The sequence below is a fragment of the Protopterus annectens genome, chromosome 10.part0 (assembly GCF_019279795.1).
Source record: "Protopterus annectens isolate FY-2018-M chromosome 10.part0, PAN1.0, whole genome shotgun sequence".
NCBI lineage: Eukaryota > Metazoa > Chordata > Ceratodontiformes > Protopteridae > Protopterus > Protopterus annectens.
This window is the reverse complement of record NC_056744.1, coordinates 1,718,971,986-1,718,992,721: the sequence shown is the minus strand read 5'-3', so window position 1 is coordinate 1,718,992,721 and position 20,736 is coordinate 1,718,971,986. Positions and strand designations below refer to the sequence as shown.

Below are 20,736 nucleotides of genomic sequence, written 5' to 3'. Positions count from 1 at the left end.
TCAAACAGGACAAACCAAGGACAATACTGATTGCACCAGACTGGCCAGGCCAACACTGGTACTCCCTCTTGTGCAGTATGTCACTGCTGGAACCATGGCACCTGCCTCAGACCCCTTCCCTGCTGTCCCAGCAGGAGGGCCAGATTCTGCACCCTCAGCTTCAAACCCTGAACCTTGCAGCCTGGATAATTCCTTGAGCTCTCCAATAGCATCCCTCAGTAAGCAGGTGATAGATGTCATTCTGGAGGCAAGGAGGCCTAGTACTAGAAAATCCTATGCTGAAAAGTGGAAAAGATACTGTTCCTGAAGCCAGATTCAGGGGATGGGCACAATGGTGCCCAGCTTACCGTATATTCTTCAGTACTTAACAGAGATGCTCCACAAGGGCCTTTCCTTCTCGTCAATTAAAATTCATGCCTCTGCCATTTCAGCACATTATAATACTGAACCACCCCTCTTCTCTCACCCCCTGCTAAAGCAATTTCTCAGAGGGGCCAAAAATTTAAGACCTCCCAGGAGAGCCACTACTCCAGCCTGGGACCTTAACTTTGCATTGGAAAAGCTCACTCTCCCTCCTTTTGAGCCAGCTGCAACTGCAGAGTTGAAATTCCTTTCTTGGAAGACAGCCTTCCTTCTAGCCATCACTTCAGCAAGAAGAGTGTCTGAATTACAGGCCCTCATGGCATTGGAACCCTTCATCATCGTCCATGCTGACAGGGTGTCCCTTAGGACCAATCCTTCCTTTATGCCCAAGGTGGTATCCAGTGTGTGGCCCTTAATCAGTCCATTCACTTGCCTACTTTTTTCCCAAATCCACAAAACAAAGGAGAACAAATACTGTACTCTTTGGACATGCACAGACAACTTAGATTTATTTGGACAGGACTAAGCCTCTCAGAAAATCTGAACAGCTGTTAGTTGGCTTTGCTGCAGGGGCAGAGGGGAAGGCCATTTCAAAGCAAACCATTCTAAGTGGATAGCCCATTGCATTCATTTCTGCTATAAGCACCATGGAAAACATACCCCACAGGGGATAAGATCACATTCCACCAGGGCTGCATCTGCCCCCACTGCCTTTCTCAGAGGTGTCCCTACCAGGGACATCCTAGAAGCTGCTACCTGGAGCGCTGTACATACCTTCATCAAGCATTACCACATGCCTTTTTTTTCTAAATCCAGCGCTGGTTTTGCCACTGCAGTTTTGCAGGGCTTAATAGCTGGTCCTAATGCTCTCTAACTTCCTCCTCCCTTCCTTAGCTTTGGGACTCGACCCAAATGTAATGACTGCAACAGTGAAACACGAAGAGCATAGTACAGTTGTGTACACTTACCATAAATGTAGATGTTCGAGTGTATTCACTGTTACAGTCCTGGTTACCTTCCCTCCAGCCCCCTGACTTCTCTTGGCTATACTTTTCTTCTTGTTTAGTGCATTTCAGCTTTCTGGTTTATTTGCTTTTTGTTGGAGGTGTAATATAACATATAATTGCTTTCCATTATGGGAGCACCTGACATCTGGGGCAAGAAAAACTGATGTAATGGCATCGGCTGCATGTTTTATACCCCTGATGACCTGACGTCATGGAAGAAGAGACAGCATCCAACACAGGAATCCATGACTTTGATATTCAGGCCGGCTGAGGGCTAACTGCAGACAGATAACCCAAATGTAATGACTGAAACAGTGAATACACTCGAACATCAACATTTATGGTATGTGTACACAACTGTACTTTCTGTCTTGACTCAGCTGGTACAACAGTATGCATAGATAGCAGGTGCGTACGCAAATGAACGTTCCCTTTCTATGGCTTCTCACCCAGCTAAATTAAGCAGAATAAATGCTTTTGTACTGTCATCTTTATCAGAAAATGCAGTCTGTATGAAAATGTCATGCTCTTGCTCAAACACTCTCCATTTCTCAACAATATTACTGTCAAACAAAAGTGCACTGGGTTTCCAAAATCTGACTGTCATGCCCACAAAGTATGTACAAACAGACTGAAAATATGGCCCCTGTAATTATGCACAAACAAACCATTCTGTGAGCTTGTAATAATGTTCAAATTTACAGTAAACTCTCTGAAATACTTTACTTTGCAAAATGTCCTCTGTAATGGCTGTATTCTGTGAAATAACTTTACTGTAACAATGCACAAACATGCAAACACTTTATACACTTCTGATAACTCGGATATTTATTTTATTATTATTTATTTATTCAACATTTGTTTACCAGGAAAGTCCAACTTGGAACAAAGACGATTTTCAGCGGAGGCCCGGGGAGAAACACTCCAAACACATCTTTGTAACATGGGAGGAAACCTATATGAATGCAGAGAGGACATGCAGACTCCACACAGAAGGTGCCCCAGCTGAGAATCGAACTGGAGAACCTCTTGCTGTGAGGTGACAATGCTACCACTGCACCACTGCGCCATCCAATTATTATTAATTATCTTTGATTAATGTGAAAAACTATGCATTCACTAAGCTCACATTGAAAAAAAATGTGGTTGTTTCTCCTTATTTTATTAGTTTTATGCAAGTTGCACTTTATTTCAAACATTTGCTGTAGTAATTTGAATATTTTTATCAATATCAGACATATAGGTTTATGTGAATGTCATTTTGAATGTTCTGTATGCCTCATTTCATATTTTGCAAACTAGAAATAGTTTTAACATCTAAAATTTGTTTCTGACCTGTTTTGTGAATTAAATGTGCAGTAGGGATGATTCACTGCTGTATATTCCTGTAATACCAGCCAGATGCCTATTGGATTTAAGTTGGAGAAACTGCAACTCTTTCTGGCAACGAGTCATTTTGGCCATGCTTTTTCTGCCTCCTTGTCCTTTTAGACATGCTGCTTCTGACACCATGACATTTTAAACATGCCACTTCTGACACCATGTCATTTAGACATGCCACTTCTGACACCATGTCATTTAGACATGCCACTTCTGACACCATGTTGCTTGTCCTTCTGTAACATAGATGACAAGCAGGGGGTATTTTGTTTAGATGATTTAGTATATGGAAACACATTAGGATGGATAGCAATATCATAAAATACAAGCGAACAGACAAACCTCACATACATATGTACGTGCCTACATCTCAACAGCTTACTACAAATTTGCAGTCAGGATCACACTTGCTAAGTATTTATACGCTTGTCCAAGACCTCAAATAGCTTCTTAAAGGTACAGACACACACATTGATCTACACCCTTTTTTGACAAGGTGAGTTCTTTGAGTGAGCCAGTTTGATACCTATCTGGTAACATGCAGATTGATGCCTAGTTGAGAGAATTTATCTATTATACCTGAGTGGGGAATAGTATCAAAGGCTTTGGCCAGGTCAAGGTAGGCAATGTGCACCATCTTCCCCTTATCCATGGCTTTGGTGACTGTCTCAAAGAAGTCAACCAAGACTAACAGGCATGACCTCCCCCTGATGAAACCAAACTGTGTGGGATCGAGTGTTTGGAGGTTTTCATTGTCCTTAATAAGGTCCATGATGATCTGTTCCATGGCCTTGCAGATCAGGCTAGTTAGGCTAATGGGTCTATAATTTCCTGGATCAGTGGATGCTCCACCTTTGTGCAAAGGGATGACAATGGCTGCCCTTTTTTCAGCTGTGACAAAGCCGCTCCTGAAGCTTTAGTTGAATAGGGTGTTTCCTGCCTGAGTTCATGTAGGATGCAGCCTGGATATTATCAGGTCCCATGGAGACTAAATTTTTTTGCCTTTGAAAAGGCAGTGATGAGTTGCTACCTAATTATAAGGGAATGATGCAGTTGCTGGGGATGTCCTGACTTACTAATGGGTAGACAGAGGAGTGAAGTTTTTGCTAAACCTGTCTGTCAACAGGTTGGCTATATCTATGGCGTTTATGTATGTGGTGTCCTTGACCACCAGTTCTGAGCATATCTGTGTGGTTCCTTTGAGATTGTGGATATATGTGAAGAAGGCTTTATGATTGTTTTTAGTAGATGTGGCCAGTTTGGACAAGAAGTTTGATGTGGATGATTTCACTAGTGCTCTTATGTGCTTGTTCAGGCTAAGGAGAGATTGTTTCCAGTTAGGCACCTGCTCCTTCTTGGTCCTGGACAGCAATTTTTTTCCTTTTATTGTACAGTGTATTTATTGCAGATGTCCACCAGACAGGTTTACTCTTCCTTGAGGAGGAGGATTTTATCCTGTCAGTTATTCCTGATTCCATGCAGCTATACAAATGCTTGTATAGAATTTTGTTGCAGGTTTGGACATTTGTGCCAGTTCCTACAGAGGGGAAGGGGGCTGTGAAGTCGTTTATACCTTCTCTCAGGAGGTTGTAATCAGCTTTGGAGAAGTTTTTTTGTTTGACCCTAACTGGGGGTCGGGGTGAGGGGGTCAGGGGAGATGGTGACTTCAAAAGTGACCTCTTTGTGGTCAGATCTTACCAGGGAGGATGACACTATAGGGATACTGCAGTGGTTACTCATGTTGGTTAATACCAAGTGCAAGATATTATCGCCTCTTATGGGGGTGTTAACCAGCTGGTCCAAGGTATTTGCATTGACAAAATCAAGGAATCTCTGGGCATTTGTGTTTTGGCAGGAGTAGTTCTATTCTATAGTTGGATTGTTAGTCACCCAGGATAGGGGTAAACGGTTTAATCTTGATAGCTTCAAAGAGGTCCAGATAGGTGGAGTGGGCATATTGAGTCAAAGCTGGGGGCCTGTAGCTAGCTATGATTTGAATAGGGACCTTGACAATGGTTAACTGCACCCAAAGTGTCTCCTGGTGTCATACTTGTTTGACCAGCCTGAAGGTGTGTATGCCTTTAATATATATTCAAACTCCACCTCCTTTGGCTTTGCTGCCCACAGTTTTGGGGTCTGAATGTATGAAAGGATGAGTAAATTTGTATGATTGGGATGCTCTCCTCAGCTTTGAACCAGGTTTCTGTGACTGCACAAATGCCAGCATCTTCCAGGGTTAAGAATGGTTGCAATGAGTGCAGTTTCAACAGGGGCTAGTATCACCAGTGAAGGTAGCCATTTCTTCATCTACCTGTAAGAAGCTCCCTGAATGATGATGGATCTCAACACTCCAGTGGAGGCCCTGTCATTAGAGTAGTACAGTGAGACAACCAGGAACCACCTCCCCCACCAGATGGACACACCCATCTTCCCTGCCTAGGTGCTAGTCAGACTGTGGTTCCTTGGGCTCTAGTCAGAGCTTTATCCCTCTATGCCACAAATGCAGGCCTGCATGTGATTACTTTTGATGTTGTCAAGAACAGGGGTCATTCAAACAGACCTCGGCCTTGCTGACATAACTCCTGCTTAACCTAGTGTGACTCTTAAATACAAGATGTTGTATGTCATCATTTTTTATACATTATAACAATGCTGTACGTATCCAGCTACCAAGCAAACATGCTGTAAAATGCATGTAAATATGGGCAGTGTTGATGATACATTGTGGCCCAGTGAAGCTTACATTTGTGAAAGTGTGTGCATATCTGATCTATTTATCTATCTAGATATCCATATCTATAAATATATATATATATATATATAGAGAGAGAGAGAGAGATACACTCACACAATCAATTGATCTAACATGGCTTATCTAAACACACTTCATTTAACCCAGTATAACTCAAAAATTTTAAAATAAGAGCAAAAAGGAATCCAAGCCCTTCACACCATCTCTCAAAATTTGGCAACAGCAGTGTGCAAAACTGACTGTAAATTGATGCATCTGCATGGGTCTGGAATATCTAGTAAATCTGTTGGCAGAAAAATTCTGTTCCAGTTTTACTCTCTCTCTCTCTCGGTCTCTTTCCCCTGGTTGTCCCCCAGGAGGTACCATAAAACCCCACAACTTTCACTAGGGTGCAGGTACTAGATGTTCTTTCTAAGGCCAAAAACACTTTATCGATGGGCCTGATAATTTCATAGGATGTTTCTTAAACACCCTGAAATATGACCTATTTGGACCACTGGAGTCACTATTTCACCATTGCCGTCATATAGGCTTTATGCTATGTTAATGGAGAACTGTGTCTGTTGTTACTCTGTGCAACAATTGGCCCATCAACAGACATACAGATCCACAAGTCTGACTAGTCTCATATGCAGAGCCATAGAAAGAATTGTCATGGAGATGATTAATGACATAAAAAACCTTCAAACACGGGATCCAACCCAATTTCAGTTTGTCAGTGGCAGAACATGCCTATTCAACATGTAGGACTTCTCAGAGAATCATCATCAGTGCAAATGATGAGGACAAAACAGTGCATGCTTCCTTCTTTGACCTCACCCCACTCAGGCATTTTAAACAAACTCCTGGATATAGGTATAAACCTCTGTGTTGCAGTCTGGATAGCCAGCTGTCTCTCAGCTAGGACCCAGAAGGTTAAGAAAGGGGAGGTCATTGCCACAAGGAAGCGGGTCATTAGCAGAGCCCCTCCTGACTCTGGACTGGATTCAGTCTTTCTTAGCATCTATTTCTTGAAAGGCAAGACCAATGGCAAGGGAGCCTGGGTGACCAAATTTACAGAGTGCAAACTAGGCACATTCATAGAATCTTCCCAAGACACTAACATCCAACAGGAAGGACTGATACACACACACACACACACACATACCTGATGCCAAAGCCACGGTTGAAAACTCTATGCCAAGAAATGCATAATGGTACCCTTTGTGAACTCAGGCACCTTAGGAAATTACCTCCTTAATAACGTACTCCTGATAGTAGAACCAGTACTCTATAATTTGGGTACGTACCTGGCCTTTAACCACCATGTGTCTAAGGTAGTAATGAAGTCATTCTATGTTGTGCACCTTGTAAGCAAGGGCATAGCATCTTCATACAAGTATGCCCTCTTTCTACTGTATTCAAGCCTCATCAGGCCCATCATTGAAGACAGCGCCCCCTTCAGTATGTATCTGCAAGGGCATAGCATCTTCATACAAGTATGTCCTCTTTCTACTGTATTCAAGCCTCATCAGGCCCATCATTGAGGACAGCGCCCCCTTCAGTATGTATCTGCAAGGGCATAGCATCTTCATACAAGTATGTTCTCCTTCTACTGTATTCAGACCTAATCAGGCCCATCATTGAGTACAGCGCCCCCTTCAGTATGTATCTGCAAGGGCATAGCATCGTCATACAAGTATGTCCTCTTTCTACTGTATTCAGCCCTAATCAGGCCCATGATTGAGTACACTACCCCCTTAGGTATGTATCTGATCAGGCACATGCATCAACTTGAATGTCCATAGAGGTTCCTCACAAAAAGAATACATGACGTAAACAACATGTCCTATGCAGATCACCTCAAAGACCTATCTGTATACTGTCGACCATTGAGAGACCATCTATGCTTAGCTTATGAGGCATTCATGGCACCCACTATAATGGACCTACTGCATATCCACAAAACAAATAGCAGTCAAAATTACTTTATCTAGGGATTTAAATTTGCATGCAATATAAGTTGGACACGATGGAAAGACAGGTATGTGTCTCAGAGAATTCACCTTCTCTGGAACTGGCTTCCCAACCATGTGAAGCAGACCTCTTCCCTAATCCTGCTAATAAGAAACCTAAAATAGTGGATGGACAATTGGAACACATCCTGGGTCTAGTGCCTATGTCTCTAATGGACAGAGCTACCTGTAAATCCTTGTCCTAACTTATGTATGCTCCTTAAAATAACCTCTAAGGGTCCTAACTTACATATACCCCTTAAAATAACCTCTAAGGCACATAAATGTGTGGGATGCAATTGGTAAGCTTGGATATGCTTCTTAAGGCCCATTGATCATTACCCTAGTGTACACCTTTGAACTTATCCTTAGAAATGCAAACTGAAACCCACTTTAAGCCTCTTGTGCACATTTTATGTTGTTGTTCACTTCTGGAATAGTGCCAACTGCTTTCAGGCACCCCATTATTGCACTCCCAGTGCCATCTTCCATTGAATTCATCATAAAACATTTTAGCAGATATATGAACATTTAAATAAATATGGCCTGTTTTATTACCACCAGCATTGTTTTTGTAATGCATTTAACACTACATAAGCCGTACTGATCATAATAGATACAATTTATAGTAATATCCATGAAGGCCTCATTACTGTCGCTGGTTTGTCTGTAGATGTGACCTGAGCCCTAAAGACCATTAACCATAATATACTACTCAGCAAATTACTAAAGTTTAAATTTTGGAAACAACACAATCAAATGGCATCAAGGCAACCTCTAACATAAACTCTTTCAAATCCATGCCAATAATTCTTTCTCACGAAAGAGAAACCTCATTATTGGAGTCTCCCAAGGCTCTGTTTTATTTCCCCTTCCATTCTTTGTCTTTAATGACCTTACTCCTACCCCCGCTTGATGTTATCATGTATGTAGACAATAGATTCCTGATTGCAGAACTGAATGTGACTTATTAGATGCAAGGAGATTTACAAAATAGCTTTACTGATTTCTGCCGTTAGTCTTCCTCCACCAGACTACTAATCAGCCCCCCAAAAAAGAATCCATCTTACATTCCACAAGGTAGAACTCAGTAAACCCACCATCCATGTCCTTTGAAGACACCAAGGATAATAGTCCTTGTGTTATTGAATACAGGTACCTGAGTCTTACTTTCAATTCCTCCTTAACAGTTTCTACCCATACATACAGTGTAACTGGCAAGGCTGTATCCCAACTAAAATTATGCTACAGGGTTTCACCTGTCTTTTTTCCTGCTGCCTTCAAAGCTATAACAAAAAATGTACTTCTCCCAAAGCTAGAATGTGGCTTCCCATTTTCAGTTTTTCACTGTTTGCACATCAAAGGATGCATATAGTTGTAAACAAAAAATAAAAGTTGGTGTTATGGAGCAGTACATAAGCACACCATTGTGATATACCCAAGAACCTCAAACGGTGTCCAGTTCCAAGCAAGATAACCTTCTTTTAGGACTCGCATCAGAGAGTTGAACTTCCTCTCAAAAAGCAGTCTTAACACTCTTAGAAATGGTCAAAGTGATAACCTCATGCTGGACTGTTATTTCAAAACGGCTATTGGCAAAAAAGCATTTTTCCAGTACAGTGTCTACAGTATGAAACTACCTCCCAAATGAAGTAAAAAAGCAGCAAACCTTGGAAACATTTAAAAATCACCTACACAAGCAGTGTGAACAGATCAATATATATTAGTGCACTTCATTCAGATATTTGCATATGAACTGAAATGTGCATGTTTACTATACAAAAATGTAACTATGTATAAATTATACAGTTACATATTTATTTCATTTTATCTAATTATTGTCTTCAAAATACTCTGCCTTTATGTGGTATACCTCCTATTGCATTACTTTTACCTGCTGCATGCCATCTTTTCTGTCTGTATACAATTTTGTTTTGTAGTTTATATTTTTTTCTTTCTTTTGACTGTCTACACTTGTTTTTTGAGCTTGAGTTGTAGCTGGAAGGAGTCAAAGAGCAGCCCACCTACCTGGTAATAGCAAATAAATACATTAATAATTATTGCACTGAAATCAAGCAACAATGTATTTTGGACTTCCATTCTTTTTCATCATGTGTTGCACATTTCGCTAACTTGTTTATTACTTATTGAAGTTTTGATAAACAGCATAGTGAACTGATCCAAAAGTATCCATTTCAGTCACAGCTCAGGAAGTATAAAATGGTACATACAGGTATGGGTCAGGACAGGTGTTATCACATTGAACAGTAAGCAGTGCAGACGTTAAACGAACACCCTTATACTTTGTATTGCACTTCACTTAATGTCTATCTGCATAACAGCTGATCACATTTACATCCGTTTAGTACAGTATGGTTTTAAATGTGGCTGGACGTTGTGCAGAAGGATGTTAAGTGGCACATGTCTGTATTTGTGTTTTATATAAGTAAATAATCATGGACGCATCTAACAAGTAAGAAGTGTTAGAGGAAGACATTTTGGCTTCATATACAATAAAACTTGTCAAACCTCTTAATTTAGAAAGGTTGACAGAGTACGTTTCTGGATATGTTCTTTTTTAAGTCGATGATTAATTATTGTATTTATTTCCATTTGATAACTGTGTTGGTGGGAATGGTCACAAAATCCTTTCCAGCTATGACTAAGCCCCACAAGGTCAGCAGTTTAGTACATCAGACATTCAGAGATATCACACTAGTTAGAAAAATCAAACTATTTACAGTACAGATGGAAAAAGACAATTGTCAGCAAAATTATTAAAACAGACTGTAAAATCATTAGGTATTTCTTAAATAACAGTCAATAATACAGGAGGTTCAAGTTCAAAATGTTTTACTAGTGTACACCAGGAGGCAAAAGACTATACAATGCAAGTATAGAATTTTGACTAATTACATTCAGGAAATATACATTGTTTTATACTATTTACAATCAGTCTTGCCCACCTTACTGACGTGGTCAGTCACAGGGCACTTACATCACTAGTCTACAATATTCTATTCATAAGAAAGTTCTGAGGTTATACTTTTTAAAAACTTTCCCATGAGAATAATACAGCCTTGCAAGGCACCTGGTCAGTTATAATGTCTTTCTGTAAATGTTGCTCTTTCAAGGTTATTGCCTGTGATTAATACAATGGTAGCTTCAGTTCTTTAATACAGTTCTTTGTTTCTCATATATACAGTTTTACATGTCTGTGCTATTTCGAGCCTTTTAGTAACATACAAGGTCAAATCATTCGTGCAGGAAGAAGCTGAATTAGTGTTCTATTCATTTAATTTTCCTGACCCAGCAGATAATCATTTTAGTAAAACATAAACAGCATTTGCTAAGCTCTGCATTTCTGACAGGGTCAAAGGCCAGCTTTGCTTCAAGCCAAACTGCAGTTTCAAAGCCACTTTATATTCAAACATGAATTGATTTTTCTATATATGTTTAATAGAATAAAATGCATTATATATTACTTGCTTTTAAACTAGCATTCACATGTGTTTAAATACATATTTTTCTTACAACAATAAAAAACAAATTTACACTGAACAATGCAGCTAGAAAATGAAAAATCATTTCAATGCAGATAAAGATAACTGCAGATTTTTATTTTCAACCGTTAATGTAGAAAATGTGGCATTAACATCTTCATTCAGAAGTATGTTTACTGTGTGTACTGGTGAATGATTTGACCTTTACAGTTCCCAGTACATTTTTCAGGAATATCACGCTTGTTAAAAATAGCAAACTATTTACAATACAGCTTTTGATGTCAAAGCAGCAAGTACAGTAAAATGCATATTTGGGAAGGTAAAAGTGACTGTAGCATGAGTTTTATACACGGCATCAGCATTGTGGAAATGCTCTTTCACCCCTTTTGTTTATAGCAGGCACAGCTGGATTCCTTAAAAAAAGGCTGCTTCAACTTGGTTTTGGACATGCCATTTCTGTTGAAAGTTAGTTCCAGATGTCCTTTGCATGTTTAACTCTTTTCTTTATGGGTGGTACAAACATACCCCATAAGAAGGGTCTCTCTCCCTGTTTTTGAAGATGTGCAGTGTATCTTCTTACCTAAGACTGTTCCAGGTAACAGTACAAACATACTCCATAAGAAGGGTCTCTCTCACCCTGTTTTTGAAGATGTGCAGTGTATCTTCTTACCTAAGACTGTTCCAGGTAACAGTACAAACATACTCCATAAGAAGGGTCTCTCTCACCCTGTTTTTGAAGATGTGCAGTGTATCTTCTTACCTAAGACTGTTCCAGGTAACAGTACAAACATACTCCATAAGAATGGTCTCTCTCCCTGTTTTTGAAGATGTGCAGTGTATCTTCTTACCTAAGACTGTTCCAGGTAACAGTACAAACATACTCCATAAGAAGGGTCTCTCTCACCCTGTTTTTGAAGATGTGCAGTGTATCTTCTTACCTAAGACTGTTCCAGGTAACAGTACAAACATACTCCATAAGAATGGTCTCTCTCACCCTGTTTTTGAAGATGTGCAGTGTATCTTCTTACCTAAGACTGTTCCAGGTAACAGTACAAACATACTCCATAAGAAGGGTCTCTCTCACCCTGTTTTTGAAGATGTGCAGTGTATCTTCTTACCTAAGACTGTTCCAGGTAACAGTACAAACATACTCTATAAGAAGGGTCTCTCTCACCCTGTTTTGAAGATGTGCAGTGTATCTTCTTACCTAAGACTGTTCCAGGTAACAGTACAAACATACTCCATAAGAAGGGTCTCTCTCCCTGTTTTTGAAGATGTGCAGTGTATCTTCTTACCTAAGACTGTTCCAGGTAACAGTACAAACATACTCCATAAGAAGGGTCTCTCTCCCTGTTTTTGAAGATGTGCAGTGTATCTTCTTACCTAAGACTGTTCCAGATAACAGGTGCACAGGATTATTGTGATAACTCTGTACTGTTGTTACATCTCTTGTAACTGTTCACTGAAGACCAGGTTTTAATTAATGATAATCAGAATTGTCTTTACTTAGTTTGGTACCTACATTAGTAATAGCAGAAAAAAAATAATTTTGCAAACAGAAAAAAAATCTGTTATGTTTAGAATGGCTCAATGTCCATGTACTGTTGTGAGTAAAATAGCTGATACGTCTTTTCATCAGTGTGTTAAAATACTGATATGTAATGTATTTTTAGATGACAGAAGCACAAATACCAGCATGATTTGCCATCAGCAGCAACCACTTGTGACATCCCTGTTACATCACCCTATGGACAACCTGCAGCACTGTGCTCAACCTGTGAAGGCTACCGACAGGCTTCATTTCACACCTGCAACACCATTTCACTCAAAGCTTAACTGTAGCAACAGCTGTGAATTTAATGCAAGTATTGGTTTGCAACAAGGTCCAGTAGTACACCAGCCATCTTGTACAAAGGACAAACCATATAAATGTCCTGAATGCAATAAGTATTTTTCAACCAGAAGTTGTCTAACGCGCCATCAGACCATTCATGTGGGGAGCAAACCATATCAGTGTACTGAGTGCAGTAAGTGTTTTACACAGAGTTCTACTATGAAGCACCATATGGCTATTCACACAGGAGCAAAACCATACAAGTGTACTGAATGCAGTAGGTGTTTTACACAGAGTTCTACGATGATGCGCCATATGACTATTCACACAGGAGCAAAACCATACAAGTGTACTGAATGCAGTAAGTGTTTTTCATGTAGAAGTCACCTGATACAACACCAGCGCATTCATACTGGTGCAAAGCCATATAAATGCACTGAATGTAATAAGTGTTTTACACAGAGTTCTGCTATGAAGCGCCATATAGCTATTCACACAGGAGCAAAACCATACAAGTGTACTGAATGCAGTAAGTGTTTTACACAGAGTTCTCATATGAAAAGTCATGTGGCTATTCACACAGGAGCAAAATCATACAAGTGTACTGAATGCAGTAAGTGTTTTTCATGTAGAAGTCTCCTGATACAACACCAGCTCATTCATTCAGGTGCAAAGCCATATAAATGCACTGAATGTAGTAAGAGTTTTACACAGAGTTCTACTATGAAGCGCCATATGGCTATTCACACAGGGGCAAAACCGTATAAGTGTACTGAATGCAGTAAATGTTTTACACAGAGTTCTCATATGATGCGCCATATGGCTATTCACACAGGAGCAAAATCGTACAAGTGTACTGAATGCAATAAGTGTTTTTCATGTAGAAGTCACCTGATACAACACCAACTCATTCATACAGGTGCAAAGCTATACAAGTATACTGAATGCAGTAAGTCTTTTTCATGTAGAAGTCACCTGATATGACACCAGCTCATTCATACAGGTGCAAAGTCATATAAATGCACTGAATGTAGTAAGTATTTTACACAGAGTTCTAGTATGATGCACCATATGGCTATTTACAAAGGAACAAAACCATACAAATGTACTGCATGTAGTAAGTGTTTTTCATGTAAATGGAAAATGATAAACCACCAGGCCACTCACACAGAAGAACTTTAATCGCACTTTGACGTAGGAGAGGGGCCATTCCCATCATGGTATTAGAAACCCAAAAGACTTGGAGAAATTAAAAAAAAGCAAAGGAAGAAAGCAGCCCTCCCAAACATTAAAGACTTCAGGAAATCACATATTAAAAATCATTAACATTTGCAGAAATTAAGAAAACATCTGCATAAATGCTGTGGATGCCTTTCACATAACAGTACATTGTTCCATCAGGTAATCCACACAATAGAACAAGTGCTAATGAAGATAAGGAATCTGAAAGAACAAGAGAGTAATATCTGTGGAACTGATTTAAACTTCAGTCCTTTGCTAATACCTTCATGTGATTGAACTTGCTTCTACAAAATCTCACCAACAAGATGATACTGATGTATGCTATGATGTTCATTGTGTTTCACTGATGCAGTAATTGCACTTGAGTTATCCTGCTGGCAGGCTACCCACAGTCAGCCAGAATTTCAAAGTCTTGGTCTGGCGTTGGTTGCTGTCACCTCTTCCCTGACATCAGTGCGCCAGGGGTATATAAGATGCAGCTGACGCTATTTTCTTCAGTCTTTCTTGCCTCGCGGTGCACGAAGCAAAAGCAGTTTGCAAGTGCCGGTCGGCCGACTCCTGAGATTTTCGAAACTGAATTTCAGAACCAAAGTCTTCAATAAAGCTAAGTACCCCATTGGGGAAACTTTTTCTGGCTTCAGACCGATGTCAGTAAAAGTTAACAATTGTATTTCTTGTGGGAAGCAAATACCTCATAAGGATTTTCACTCTTACTGTATCCCTTGCCTAGGCCCTGACCACGATGTTTCTGGTTGTCGGTTTTGCACTAGGTTCAAACAACGCACTATTAAGCTTCGGTTTGATTTTGCATTCCATTATTATGGCCGAAGGTTTAACTACATAATGCTGTCGGAGAAACCGATGACTGCAATTCATAAAAAACGCGAAGACAAGGAAAAGGACAGGCATCCAAGGCCCAAAACCGATGACAAAACCTCTTCTAGGCCAGTCGGCAGTTCACCAGTTCTCAGTGAGGCGCTCCCGCAGCCCCTGGCACTCGCTACCTCAGAGCCACAGGCCGCCTCCGACTCCCACGTGGAGACAACTAGGCCTCTGGAAACTCAAGGTATTGGGCTTATGGAAACTATTCCCTCAGATGGGCCTGGAACCGCTGAGCAGGCATCGGCTTCTGAGGGTGTTTTCAGACCTACACAGCTTACACTCAAGTCAACTACAGCAACCAAGGCAAAGTCTAAAACACCATTAAAGACAAATAAACAAGTACAGCATTCTCCTGGACAGTCATCTATGCCTAAGAAACAGATGCTCAAAATGGCCGAAGACCTAATTACTTTGATCAGGGGTTCCCATCCCCCACCTGATAAAACGCCTAGGCAGGATACAGACTATGAATCCTCTGACCAGGTTTCCATTTCCTCTGATTCCTCTTCAGACCAGGGATACTCTCTTCCTCCCTATCAGGACTCTGATGCTGAAGAATCTATCCATTCAGCCTCTCCTCCTGAGGATTACTCTTTTGGGGAAACTTTGCACACCATGAGGGAGCATTTCCATTGGGAGAGCCAGGATTATTCAGAATCAAAAATAGGCTCAGAGATTTTCTTTTATTGCCTCAGCACAGGCCCCTTGCTATACCCCCTTTGTTAGATATTGTTGATGATGTTTTTTCAGAATCTAGTTTGTCTCCTGATTCTTTACCCCCAGCACCAGTCAAGCCAGATAGGTACTACGGGGTCCCAGACTCTCATAAATTTCTTTATAAAAATCCTGCTGCTGACCCAGAAACCCTTTCTCAGGGTCCCAAAGGGCTAAAGGCTTCCACTGCAAAAAGCCCAGTCCCCACTGTCAGGGATTCTAGAGCACTGGATGATGGGGGGGAAAGGTTTACACTTCTGCAATGTTAGCAGTAAGGACTTTGAACTGCCAGTTTCACATGCTGAAATACCAACAATACTTAATGTCTTTGTTAAAACAGAAAATGTTTACAAGCTCAGAATGTCCTGACAATAAGAAAATGCAGGATTTATTGCATGCAGCTGAACAAGTGGAAAAGCATACTCTGCAATGTGGTTTTGATTCATCAGAGGCTTCTTGTAGAGCCGCAGTTACAGGATCTGTCATTCGAAGGCATGTTTGGTTAAAAGAACAAAGTTTACCTGATCATGTTAAAGCAAAATTATTGGATGCTCCTTTACAGCATGATACGTTGTTTGGGGTTAAGGCAGAAGAGGTATTAAAGAAAATGGAGGATAAGGCAAAATCAAGGCAGACAGTAAAGGATTTCTTACAGGTACAGCCACCTAGATTTAGCAGAAATTGGCCTTCTAAAAATTGGTCCTTTCCAGTGTCAGACAGGCCTTAAAGAGGAATATACAGATGCCCTAGAGGCAGATCTCAGCCCCAAGGCTCTTACAGACCTAGATAATGGGGTGCTTCAACCCCCAAAGGAGGAGAAGACAAGTCACAACCCGATAGGAAACAGTCCCAATGACTTCCCTTTTCAAATGCCAAGCACTTACCTTTTGGCAGCACCCTTAGGGGGAAAACTAGCACTTTTCTCACAAAATTGGCACATAATCACCCAGGACAAATGGGTACTGAATATTGTCTCTCAGGGTTACAGGTTCCACTTTCACACCCTACCAAGGTCAAAAGGAATGCCAGACCTGCCACAAAATCAATGGGCAGAGACGCAAAAACAGATTACAGCACTCATGGACATGAGAGCTATTCAAAAGGTACCACAGCAGGAGCAAGGACAAGGATTTTACTCAAGACTCTTCTTGGTTTCCAAAAAGGACAAAGCCCGGAGACCCATACTGGACCTGTCTATTCTAAATACTTTCCTGGATGTTCCAAAATTCAAAATGTTGACACCACAGCAACTTCTACCCATGCTGGGCAAGAAGACTTGGCTTGTTACTTTAGACCTCAAAGAAGCATACCTGCATGTCCCAATCAGACAAAATTGCAGAAGATACATCAGATTCATAGCTTACACAATGCATTACCAATCCTCTGCACTGCCCTTTGGCTTATCTACTGCGCCCAGGGTCTTCACAAAATGCCTGGCACCAATGATTGCATTTTGCAGACAAAAAGGAATTCAAATATATCCCTACTTGGACAACTGCCTTATTCAAGCAGAGAGCAAGCGCATTCTACTAAAGCATCTGGCATTTGTAAAAAGATTATTAATGGGCCTAGGGTACACAGTAAATGAAAAGAAGTCAAAACTAGTGCCCTCTCAAGAGATAATATTCCTGGGTGCAAGCTTAAATACAACTGCCCAGATGGCTTATCTCACACCAGACAAGCAAAGGCAATTGACTCATTACTTTCAAATGATGGCAACAAAAACCCAGCTACCTGCAAGAAAAATTCTGCAGGCTTTGGGGTTCATGGCATCCTGCATCCTGCTAATTCCATATGCAAGACTGCATATGAGGAAGTTACAATGGTATCTAAAAAGTGTTTGGACTCAACATTGCCACAGCCTGGAAGCAATAATAACTCTTATTCCCTGCCTGCAACAGGAGTTTTGATGGTGGGCACTGGCATGTCACCACAACAAGGGACAGCCCTTCACTTTACCCACAGCCAGGCAGACACTAACAACAGAAGCATCGGATTATGCCTGGGGGGCGCACATGGCAGGAAAATGTATTCAGGGCAAGTGGGCCACAGACCAAATGCACCTTCACATCAATCTAAAAGAGATGCTAGCTGTACAGAATGTCCTAACAGCTTTCAAGGACCTACTGCATCCAGGACAACTATTACTAAAGATGGACAACACCACAGTTATGTGGTACATAAGCAAAGGGGCACGCACTCATATCCCCTCTGCAGGCAAGCCATTACTTTGTGGAACACAGCACTGACCTATCAAGTTCATCTGCAAGCACAATTCCTGCCAGGAAAGAAAAATACTCTGGCAGGCGATCTAAGCAGAAACCTCATGGATCCTCACGAGTGGAAACTAAATCCACAGATGTTCATCGTGCATACAGCTGCAGTCATAACAGATAGGGTTATCCTGCTGTCAGGCGGGTCCTCGGTTGGCCAAATTCCAAAGTCTAGGTCCAGCATCGGTTGTCGTTGCTTCTTCCCTGACGTCAGTGCGGCAGGGGTATAAAAGAGCCAGCCGACGCCATTTTCTTCAGTCTTTTTTGCCGCGCGGTGCCCGAAGCAGAAGCAGTTCACAAGTGCTGGTCGGCCAGCTCCTGAGATTTACGAAAATATTTCAGCCAAAGTCTTCTTGAAAGCTAAGTACCCCATTGGGGAAACTTTTCTTGCCTCAGACCGATGTCAGACAAAGTTAATAATTGCATTTCATGTGGGAAGCAAATACCACATAAGGATTTCCATTCCTTCTGTATTCCTTGCTTAGACCCAGACCACGACGTCTCGGCCTGCCGTTTTTGTGCTAGATTCAACAAACGCACTATTAAGCGTTGGGCGGAGTTAGACCAACACTATTTTGGTAAAAAATTTAATTACATTATGTCGTCGGATACTCCGACTCCAGTTTTGAGTAAAAGATGCAAAGATAAGGACCAACATACGAGGTCCGCGACTTCTACCGACACCATGCTAAAGCCGGCTACTGGTGCTCCAGTTCTCAGTGAGGTGCCTACACAGCCCCTGAGTACCGAAGATGCTTCTTTAGCGGTGTCTTCTGTGCCCGAAGTCGCAGGCTCCTCGGCCCCCACTCCGACTACAGATACCGACGCCACTCTTGGTGGGGAAACTCAGAGTTTAGACAGGCCTGCCATCTCTCAAGGTGTCTTCAGGCCTTCCTCTTTTTCCATTAAGGCTTTCACAAAATCTAAAGCAGCCATGAAAACTAAAAGACAAGGTCCACAGAGCCCCTCTCAAGGCCCCATGCCTAACAAACATATGCTCAAAATGGCTGAGGATTTGATTACTCTTATCAGGGGTTCTCAACCCCCCTCGGACAAAAGACCCAGATTGGAGGAAGACTACCCTTCCTCAGACCAAGCCTCTATTACCTCAGAACATTCTGAGGACCAGGAATATTCATATTCCCCTTTTGAAGACTCTGATGCTGAGGAGTCCATTCCCTCGGTCTCCCCCTCTGAGGACTATTCTTTTGGGGAAACCTTACATACATAGAGGGAACACTTTCACTGGGAAGGCCAAGATTACTCAGATTCCAAGAAAAGGCTCAGGGATTTTCTCTTGCTTCCCCAGCACAGGCCTCTGGCTATCCCTCCTGTCTTGGATATATTAGATGATGTGTACACAGAAGCCAGCCTCAACCCAGATTCTTTACCTCCGGCTCCTGTTAAACCTGACAGGTATTACTGGGTTCCTGATTCACACCAATTCCTATACAAAAGCCATGCTGCTGACCCAGAAACTATTTCACAGGGTCCCAAGAGAATTAAGGCCTCTACTGCCAAAAACCCATTACCTTCAGAGAGAGATTCCAGAGCTTTAGAAAGGTGGGGGAAAAAGGTATACATCTCGGCCACTTTAACCATGAGGGCATTAAACTGTCAGTTCCATTTGTTAAAGTATCAACAGTTTTTGTTATCTCAGTTGAAAAGCAAAATGACACAACCTGAGCAAGCAGATTTAAAGGAGTTGCAGGATTTGTTGCATAGTGCAGAGCAAGTGGGTAAACATACCTTGCAATGTGGTTTTGATGCTTTAGAGGCCTCATGTAGAGCTGCTGTTACAGGGTCTGTCATACGTAGACATGCTTGGCACAAAGAGCAAACCTTACCAGATCATGTCAAAGCTAAATTACTAGATGCACCTCTTCAAATAGATGTATTGTTTGGTGTTAAAGCTGAGGAGGTACTAAAGAAAATGGAGGAAAAGGCAAGATCAATGCAAACAGTGAAAGATTTCCTACAGGTACAACCTCCACGTTTCAGCAGAAACTGGCCTTCAAAAAATTGGTCCTTTCCAGCCACGGACAGACCTCAAAGAGGTAGATACAGGTGCCCAAGGGGTAGAGGGCAATCTCAAGGATCATTTAGAGCCAGACAATGGCAAGCACCTACACCAAGATGTGGAGAAGATAGATCACAGTCATTCAGAAAGCAGACACAATGACTTTCCCCTTTGCATGCCAAGCAAAGCTTTAATGGCAGCACATTTATGTGGAAAACTGGCATTTTCAATAAATTGGCATATTGTCACAAAAGACAAATGGATCCTGGACATTATAGACAGAGGCTATAGATTCCACTTTCACACCCTTCCAAAAATGAGAGGCATGCCAAACCTGCCACAAAATCAAAGGGCAGAGGCACAAAAACAAATTTCAGCTCTCATGGACATGAAAGCTATTCAAGAGGTACCTGCAAAAGAACAGGGTCAAGGTTTTTATTCCAGACTATTCCTGGTACCAAGGAAGGACAAAGATTGGAGACCTATTTTGGACCTATCCATCCTAAACACATATTTACTCGTACCAAAATTCAAGATGCTCACATTACAGCAGCTTCTTCCCATGCTGGCCAAGGAGTCTTGGCTGGTAACATTGGACCTCAAGGAGGCATACCTGCATGTCCCTATTAGACAAGATTGAAGAAGATGCCTCAGATTTCTTGCAGGTTCAACCCATTATCAATTCTCTGCATTGCCCTTTGGCTTATCTACTGCGCCCAGAGTGTTTACGAAATGCCTGGCATCAGTAATTGCCTTCTGCAGACTTCAAGGG

The 20,736-nt window shown here is 41.4% G+C and overlaps 2 protein-coding genes across 3 annotated transcripts in view; one reads left to right on the top strand and one right to left on the bottom strand.

The window, feature by feature from the left end:
- Window positions 1-20,736, bottom strand: part of LOC122813950 (zinc finger protein 883-like) — an 846,666-nt gene that overhangs the window by 245,467 nt on the left and 580,463 nt on the right. The gene's annotated exons all lie outside the window — the stretch shown is intronic.
- Window positions 12,679-14,430, top strand: LOC122812766 (zinc finger protein 501-like). The gene has a single exon (XM_044084844.1). It carries the CDS (start codon window positions 12,696-12,698, stop codon window positions 13,815-13,817), a length of 1,122 nt encoding a protein of 373 aa, XP_043940779.1. The 5' UTR covers window positions 12,679-12,695; the 3' UTR covers window positions 13,818-14,430.

Excerpts from the sequence above, each read along its gene's own strand:
- LOC122812766 (XM_044084844.1), top strand. The coding sequence starts at position 12,696 with ATGATTTGCCATCAGCAGCAACCACTTGTGACATCCCTGTTACATCAC.